Genomic DNA, 9,197 nt, shown 5'->3' with positions numbered 1-9,197 from the left:
AATCAATTTTTTGGCATCGTTACCAGGGACTAAAATATTAGGAAAACTTTATTTCTATTAATTTAACCCTTTGTAATTTTATTTTAATATTTTTGTTTTGAATTTAATTTTTACATTCTAATTTTTTTCGTTTGTTTGATTCTTACAGGTTCTTTTAGTTTATAACTAGAGGGAACCCATCGGAACCATTAATTTTTTATAGTGAAGTTGAAAAGAGTGCTCGCAGAATCGTAGAAAAGTTAGAGAAACAAGGAAAAATCAACAGAATATAGTAGATGATCAAGAGAAAAAGGATATTACTGTGGAGATGAGTGATAATCAAAATAATCAGCAGCTTTCTGCACCTCCTACTCCTCGTACTATGTTTGAATATGCTAAGTTCATTCTGATTGGGGCTGAATCGAGTATTGTGAGACCAACTATTGCTACAAACAATTTTGAGCTGAAGTTGAACACAATTCAGATGGTACAACAATAGGTTTAGTTTGATGGTTTGCAAGATGAAGATCTAAATACTCATTTGGCTAACTTTCTAGAGATTTGCAACCAATTTAAGATCAATGGCACTACTGATGACGCCATACGCTTACGGTTGTTCCCATTCTCTTTAAGAAGTAAGGCAAAACAGTGGTTAAATTTATTGTTACAAGATTCTGTCACGACTTAGACTCAAATTACTGAGAAGTTTTTGTTAAAATATTTTCCACCAGCTAACAAAGCTAAGTTGAGGAATGACATATCTTCTTTTGTTCAGTTTGATATTGAGACTCTTTATGATACATGGGAGAGATTTGAGGATTTTTTGAGAAGGTGCTCTCACAATGGCCTACTTTTGTGGCTCCAAGTTCAAACTTTTTACAATTGTTTGAATCATTTGACTAGACAGATGATTGATGCAGTAACTGGCGGAACATTGAATAACAAAACACCTGAGGTAGCTCAAAAGTTTATTGAGGGGATGGTACTGAATAATTATAAGGAATAATTGCAAAAAAGCCCTCAATCTTTGGGGGCTTTTGGATATATGCCCCTAACCTTTTTTTTTGAAATTGACCCTTCACGTAATGGATTTTTCAGACATCAACCCAGTTGAAACGGTTACCGTCAGCTGACCATTCAACAGCCGGTCAAAAAAATTGGTCTATGTGGCGGTCCAGTTGATTGATGACGTGGCTGACATTAAAATAAATAAGCTAACGTGGCAAAAAAATAAACAAATTTAATAATCATAAAAAACCTTAAATCCCCAAACCCCCAAATTCGATACTTTCTTCCCAACTTCTAAAATCCCTAAATCATGAAATTCCCCAAATTCTTTGTAATGGCCTGAATTTTCAGTGGTGTCGGAATAGTGATTCGAGATCACTAAATCTGACAAATGAGTAGAAAATATTATTAATTTAGTAAGAATAAGTAAATGTGAAGTTAGGAAAATTTTTGAAATAGTGAATAGTGTACTAGGAATAAATATTAAAATAATTAAAATAAAAAATGAGGTATCGAGACCTCGAAGATTTTAAACCGAGCCATAAGTATTTTTAGAAATATTTTTAGAGTGTCATTGAGTTGGTATTAAAGTTTCGTTAGAAAATTTTAACGTTCGGATAGTTAATTAACTAAAAAAGACTAAATTGAAAATAGTGTAAAATTTGTTAAATTGTGATTAAATAGCTTAAGTGATTAAAAATAAGGGATTTAAAAGGCAATTAGGCCCAAATTATATGGGCTGGACGGTTGGGCAAGAAAAATCTAGAAAAGTGATGTAATAAGGGTAAAATTGGAAATTTTGTAAAAGTTAATAAAAAAAATCTCAATTAAAAGAGTTTCTAGGTAATTCTTCATAATTATCAGCCAAAAAACGCCATTGAAGAGTCCCTCCAAGCTGGTTTTTCATATATTTGAATCATATCGAGAACCCGAAGCAAGCCGAGGAAAAAAAAAAGTAGTTGATTAGTCCTTGAACTTTTACAAATTCTGCAAATCGACCCAGGTAAGTTCATATGGCTGAAATTTAATGATTAAATGTTAATTTCATGAATTATATAATGTATGATGAAATATATTTAGTGTTGAAATGAGAGTAAAATAAAATGCGAAAATCGAATAAATGATCAAATTAAGCTTTAACGGATTTGAGTACTTCGATCAAGAGATAAAGTGATAAGTGGTAGCTTTAGCTACACTTATCTGATCAAGTGAAAAAGTGATAAGTGCTACACTTATCTGATCAAGAGACAAAGTGATAAGTGGTAGCTTTAGCTACACTTATCTGATCAAGTGAAAAAGTGATAAGTGATATACTTATCTGATCAAGTGACAAAGTGATAAGTGGTAGCTTAGCTACACTTATCTGATCAGGGACAAATGATAAGTGATCATACGTAAGACCATAGTTATACTATGGCAAAGTGAAAGTGAAGTACTCAATTTTCTCAGAACTGCCTTAATTTTGATCAAGGATGGTAAGTGACAAATGGGCCCAAAGGAATTATGGTAAAAGAATAAGTAGTTTTGAGTTTATACCAAGGAACTCACCAAAGATTGTGGTTGACAGGTAAACTTAGTAATGGTGTATATTGTATAAGTGTACAAATGTTTGGTAAGATTTATGTTTTATGCCTATGAACTTACTAAGCTTTTCTATAAGCTTACATGTGTGTGTTTATTGTTTTTGTAGATTAACGTATTTATACATTCGGAGGATCGGATCTACATCAAGAATCACACTATCCAGATATACTCCGGTAGATTTTGTTAAATAACTTTTTGGATTTATATGGCTTGTATAGGGAATTGAAGTAAAAAGTAATAGAATGAATGACTAAGTATGCAAACTAAAATTGAATGTGATGGTTGTGTTAGACATTGAAAAATACATATTTTTAGTTTGAAATGGTTGATTGGTTGAACTTCATTAGTATTCAAGTGAAGTAGTTGAAATACTGAAGTTGGTTGTGATTTGAAATTTGCAGGGAAGGTTAGGTAATTATAAAGGGGTTATATTGAATTTTTTTTTAATTTCCAATAGAACAGTTTTTGAACAGCAGCATTGATGTAACTTTTAAAAATTACCAAAAATAGTGGAAATAGAATTAGAAGTTGAGTGAGATATGAAATTAAATCTGAAAGAGCCTACTTTCACATGAAAGCAATAGAGTAAGCAAACGAGTTATATATTTGTATATATTTGAAATTTAGTGAGACAGGGTCAGAATGATTTTGAAGTCCCCTATTCGACTTTAGAAATTCATTAAAATTGTACAAAAGGAATTATGAGTTATAATTTATATTTTTAAATTATTTAATGAGTATATTTTAAGTATAAATAAGTGGAAGCACCATATGAAGTCTTTAAAATGATATAATTGAATTTTAGTGACAAGAGGTCAGGATAGTTGATTAGTGAAATAGGGGAGACTTCAACTAATAAACTGTACTAATTGGCTAAAAAAAATTCTTAAAAATTTATGGTGAATATATATATGAGTATAGTTTCAATGAAAATTTACAGATCTAAATTTCGAGTTTCATAGCTTGAGTTATAATTATTTTAGTGACTGCTGCGCAGGTGGACAGCTTTATTGTGAATGGTTAAATTAATTTTTAAAGTAAATTTTTATGCCCCAAACTTTTAAGTTAAGTCAAGTAACGCCTCATGCTCGACTCCGAAAACAGTCTCGGGTAAGGGGTGTTACATTCTTAACCTCCAAAATCTTCATTAAATCCCTAAAATATTTAAATCCCTAAATCTTAAAATCCCTAAATCATTAGCATTCCAAAATATTCTTGAAATCCCTAAAACTTTTACGAATCGTTGAATCCTTAATCTTTCTAGAAATTTTTATTTTTCTTCCTTGTCGTCTGAAATCATGGATTAACATAGTTCAAATAGTCAATCTAGAGGTCGGGTAACGTATGGCCCGGATGGTTCGAAGAAAAAATCGTCCTATGCAAATGTTTTTACTTCATCGCGAAAGGAGTATGCCTACGATGGACCAACAGTAAAATGTCTCTGCAATAAGTTAGCTCCAAGAGACACTTCATGGAGTGATTTAAATCCGGGGAGGAGATTTTATGGTTGTTCAGATTTTTGGGTAAGTGAAGAATTTTTATTTGCAAATTGAGCTTGAGCTCAATTTTGATGATTTCATAAATCTCAATATTTGTTTTGTTTTCATTTTGGATTATTTCAATTTGGCTGAATTGGGATTTGTTTGTAGGACTGTGGTTATGAGTTCTTCAAGTGGTACGATGGGAAAATGTGTGACCGTGCGACTGAGTTACTACGTTAATTGCGTGATAGTGAATGAAATTTTTTGAAGGATAATTTAGCACTTAAAAGGAATGCTATGGATTTGGTTGCATTTGATGGTAACCATAATGGTAACAGTAGTGTTGTTGACATTGAGGTTGAAAAAGGTAGATCAATTTGTGGTGTTGAAGGAGAAGTAGCATTAAGGAAGAAAATGTTGACCATGAAGCAAAATATTAAAGTTATCAAAAAAGAGAAGTCAATGTATAAGATATTATTTTCTTGCTCTATGTTATGTATTGTATGCATCACCATAGATTTCTTTTTTGGCAGTAGTGGTAAGAGGCATATGTAGCTAGCAGTTGCAAATGTTGATTGACAAATATTGGTTGTTTATTTTTATGTAATTTAACATTATGCTTGGAAGTAATGACCAATATTTGTTGTTTATGCCTAATTTAATTTAGCTTAATAAATAATGCAATAACAATAAACATATGAATAAAAGGACAAATTTGATCATTTAAGCATATGATTTCCCCATTGCAATTTGGATAAATGTACTTTACAAAAGTATATGATTAGTCTATACACCATTCACCCTATACACCATCAACGCTATACCAGCCAAAAACCAAAATGTGAGTGAGCTATACATGAGCAAAAAAACAAACCAACATATTGGTTTTCAATACAACAAAATAACATTCAACAATAGTGTACTCCAAAACCAGAATGTTGTAGGCTCAAAATGTGACTACCATCTTTTATTCCAAAACCAGAATGTTGTAGGCAAAATACCTTACACCATACTTTTTGGATCACGAGCTGTCACGAGATGGTCCTAGGAAATAGAAAATAGATACAAATAGATAAATGAATTATGGTACAAGTTCAAAAGCAAGTTATCATAGTGAATCACGAGACAAACAACAAAAGTCATTCAAAACAAGATAACGATGATTTACTCATGTTTCCTGCAACTGATTCTTGCGTTCTTAGGTGGTCGAGAGGAGTCTTTCACTTGTTATTTTGCGACTTGGGTGTTGAAGAAGTTTGTCCACTACCATCTTGGAATGAAGCTATCATTATGCTCATTGTGGTTCTACCAGACTACAAGAGTATTTTATATTAATATTAACAATATATAAAATAACTTATATCGATAGTAAAATGAAGAAACTTACATAAAATGTTTGCTTTCCTTTAGATTTATCTAAGGTAGTTGACCTTTTAATGGAAGATTTCCCATTTTGTTTAGGTGGTTGTGCATCTTGCTGCAAAAAATGGACCATAATCATTGGTTAGACAAAAAAATTTACTCAATATATTTAACTGAAGAACAACACAATACCTGTTTCGAATTTATGCAAGACTGCTTGTTATGGTCATGTTGGTCACATTGAGTACATGTCATAAGTAGACCTTTCCTTCTCAAGTGACCAGGCTTCATTTTTTTGGTTCATCTTTGACCATCCTCCTATTCTTTTTGGGCCTCCTAAGCATCTTCCTTTCAATAGGAGGTAGCACTGGCTAAATACCAGTTTTTTCCCAATCATGTGGCCCATTTATGGGATGCATTGGAAAACAGTAAGCTTTCTTATAGGTATCATTGTGATAATATTCATGCAAATATTCATCTGGCTGAAGCCCTAAATGATACATGGCAGCACATCCATGGGAACATGGAATCCCACTAATTTGCCAACTTCTATAACTACATATCCTTTGACTTAGGTTCACTGTATACTGATAACTTCCTTTCCTCAACTCACATATATTTTCACCACTCCATATCAGTTGCCACTCTACACAGTCTTTCTTATTACCATCAAACTTAGTTTTCACCATTGGACCATAATTTTGCTTCCATCCATTACATAGCTTCCTTTTCTGTACTATCCTAGTCATCATCTTGGTCCTAATATCCTCAAGCATTCTGATAATACTTTTGGACCTAACTTCAACAATGCTTGAATTGAATGCTTCACACAAATTGTTGTCAACTATATCTGATTTACAAGTAGTCCCCAAAAATGCCCTAGTCCACATCTTTGGAGACTTCTTCATCAAATTATCGTAAGCATCCTTATTTTTATTCTCCAGTGCTGAACATAGATCCTCTCACTTTCTCAGTCGTGCACTTTACAATCTGCTAGAAATCACACTCATAAGATTTCCCTAACTTCCTTCTTGACCAATTTGCAAACACGTGTCTCGCACAATTCCTATGCTCCACCCTTGGTAGTATGTCAGAAATTGCAATCTCAAAGCCCTAATTCAAATTAATGAACGAGATATATTGTTAAATTTTTTTAGTTAAATACAAATAAGAGATTACAAAAATAATACCAAGCTTAAAATTGCATATTTTACTAACATTTTGTTGGTCACTGATAATTGTGTACCCATACCCATCTTCCAAGCCCAAATCAGTTGATAGGAGACTGAGAAACCAGGCCCATGAATCAGTGCACTCTACTTCAACCACAACCCATGCAATAGGGAACATTTGGTTGTTTGCGTCTCTTCCAACAGCTGTGAGAAATTCATTCTTAAATGAGCCTTTTAGGAAGCAACCATCTAGCCTAATGAGTGACCTACACCTCGCTTTCCAGCCTCTCTTTAGTGTATCAAAGCATACATAATACCTCTTAAAATGAGGAAGGGAGTCTACTTTCACCCTTTGAACAACCAATTTTATTGTATTTCCTGGCATTTTTGACCTTAACTCATGAGCATAGTCCCATAGTAAGCCAAATTCCTCCTTATGATTCCCAGCCATTTTCTCCTTCACTATTTTCTTCGCTCTATAACAACAGTCAATGGTCACATTTACATGCATCTCAGAAGAACATCTTCTTTGAATTTCCCTCAGCTTCATTTTAGGGTGATCCTTGATAATTGCTTCAAATATTGGGCAATCATAGCAACAGTCACCATTTTATTTTTAAAACTAACCGAACAATGGTGCTCTTCCTAAAACGTCTTTATTTGCAACCAATATCCTCATCTACCTCAATACTAATAACAGACACACCCTCTCCATAGCTTGTACCTCTCCTACATCACCCTCCCTACTAGATTCTACCTTTTCCAGATCACCTTCACCATCAGATTCTACCCCTTCATCATCACCCTCCCCATCAACTTTCACCCCTTCAACATCACCCTCCCAGTAGTCAACAGAAAAATTTCATCTACAATTATAGGGTATCAACCTCATGTTCAACATATAACTTAATCTCCTTAAACTTGGCCTAAAAGTCTAACATAGCTATGGTGGAAGTGTCATCATAAATCACCCTTAGATTATTTTGTAACCTTATTGTACCAGGCTCATGAAAATATATTAACATGACAGTGTTAAACCCTAACCCAATTTTCACTATTTTACATAATTCAAAATAAGATATTATGTCTGGGTCCTCTTTAAGCCTAATCATTTTCCCAACTACATATCTAACATATGGGTCCTTTACAAGGTGCCCACCCACATGTAAAATAATATAATAATCATCATCTGATGACATCTACAAAAAAATAGTAACACATTGTAAGTAAAAAACATTAAAAAAACAAAACAATAATAGAAGTCTACAATTTTAACATCTTTTTTGAACAAAAACAAATTGCTTTGAATAAACAAACAATTTTCTAAGCAAAAAACAAAAAAAAAAAAAAAACAAAACTCACTACTTACATCGGGACCACTTCTTTGAATACAATACAAAACAGTAACACATGTCTACAATTTTAACATCCTTTTGCTTGGGTAACATAAATCAACATCATCGGGACCACTGTCGCATCACAAATCGACAAAACAAACCCTACATTGTGGCACTGAAATTGCAATAATAAATCACAATTATCCATCTACAATTTTGAAAACAGTTTTATCAACGACATCGGGACCACTATCGCATTCAAAATCGACAAAACAAACCCTACATTGTGGCACTGAAATTGCAATAATAAATCACAAATAACCAACAAATAAAACCAAAAATGGAATTTATTTTCCCAACAAACCAAATAAGAAAGCACTTACCTTTTGATTTTGGGTTACGTAAACTACTCACGATTGTTGAAGCTTTTTCGTTCCTAATAGTTTTAGGGATTTAACTATTTGATTCGTAAAAGTTTTAAGGATTTCAAGAATATTTTGGAATGCTAATGATTTAGGGATTTCAAGATTTAAGGATTTAAAAATTTTAGGGATTTAATGAAGATTTCAGAGGTTAAGGATTTGGGAAATTTCATGATTTGGGGATTTTAGAAGTTGAGAAAAAAGTATCGAATTTGGGGGTTTGGGGATTTAGGATTTTTTTGTTTTATGATTATTAAATTTTTTTAATTTTTTTGCCACGTCAACTTATTTATTTTAATGTTAGCCATGTCATCAGTCAACTGGAATGCCACGTAGACCAATTTTTTTGATCGGCTATTGGCTAACGGTCAGCTGATGGTTACGGTTTCAACTGGGTTGATGTATGAAAAATCCATTACGTGAAGGGCCGATTTCAGAAAATAAAAGGTTAGGGGCATATATCCAAAAGCCTCCAAAGGTTGAAGGCTTTTTTTTCAATTATGCCTAATTATAAGTGGCAAGTTTCTGTGTTGGCAAGGCAGCCAGAGTTTTTGATATGGATGCAGTTTCTGTGTTGGCAAATTAGGTTGAAGCTCTGGGTAAGAAAATTGATGGTTTGAATTTTTCTAAGCAGGTGAATCTAGCAGTGCAATGTGATGCAAATGGAGTGGGGATGATTAATTCAGAATATTCACCCTTCAAGTCTAACATGGAGCATGAGTAAGTCGATTTTATGGGTAATAATTCTAGATCTCATAATAAACCCTATAGCAATAGGTATAATACAGGTTGGACGAACCATCCAAATTATTCTTTGAGTGGTCAAGATAACTAAAGGTCACAACCCCCTTC

At 33.1% G+C, this 9,197-nt stretch overlaps 1 protein-coding gene and 1 non-coding gene across 2 annotated transcripts; both read right to left on the bottom strand.

Moving 5' to 3' along the window:
• Window positions 1-721: 721 nt before the first annotated feature.
• LOC128039348 (small nucleolar RNA R71) lies at window positions 722-828 on the bottom strand. The gene has a single exon (XR_008193852.1). It is a non-coding gene; the product is annotated as a small nucleolar RNA R71 (small nucleolar RNA).
• A 4,957-nt stretch (window positions 829-5,785) lies between these two features.
• Window positions 5,786-7,998, bottom strand: LOC105788570 (uncharacterized). Its single transcript, XM_052622939.1, has 5 exons — window positions 7,956-7,998; window positions 7,293-7,411; window positions 6,633-7,148; window positions 6,476-6,527; window positions 5,786-6,360 (listed from the first exon to the last, which is right to left on the bottom strand). Exons 1-5 carry the CDS (start codon window positions 7,996-7,998, stop codon window positions 5,786-5,788), a joined length of 1,305 nt encoding a protein of 434 aa, XP_052478899.1.
• Between the last annotated feature and the right edge of the window lie 1,199 nt (window positions 7,999-9,197).

This window comes from Gossypium raimondii, chromosome 2, assembly GCF_025698545.1.
Source record: "Gossypium raimondii isolate GPD5lz chromosome 2, ASM2569854v1, whole genome shotgun sequence".
Taxonomy (NCBI): domain Eukaryota; kingdom Viridiplantae; phylum Streptophyta; class Magnoliopsida; order Malvales; family Malvaceae; genus Gossypium; species Gossypium raimondii.
Note: the sequence above shows the minus strand (reverse complement) of the source record. Positions and strands in the feature narration are given on the sequence as shown.

Excerpts from the sequence above, each read along its gene's own strand:
- LOC105788570 (XM_052622939.1), bottom strand. The coding sequence starts at position 7,998 with ATGTGTTACTGTTTTGTATTGTATTCAAAGAAGTGGTCCCGAT. Across the intron at positions 7,412-7,955 it reads TTCAAAGAAGTGGTCCCGAT|GGGTGAAAGTTGATGGGGAG; the intron begins GTAAGTAGTGAG and ends GTGATGTTGAAG. Across the intron at positions 7,149-7,292 it reads AGGTACAAGCTATGGAGAGG|GATCACCCTAAAATGAAGCT; the intron begins GTGTGTCTGTTA and ends GCAATTATCAAG.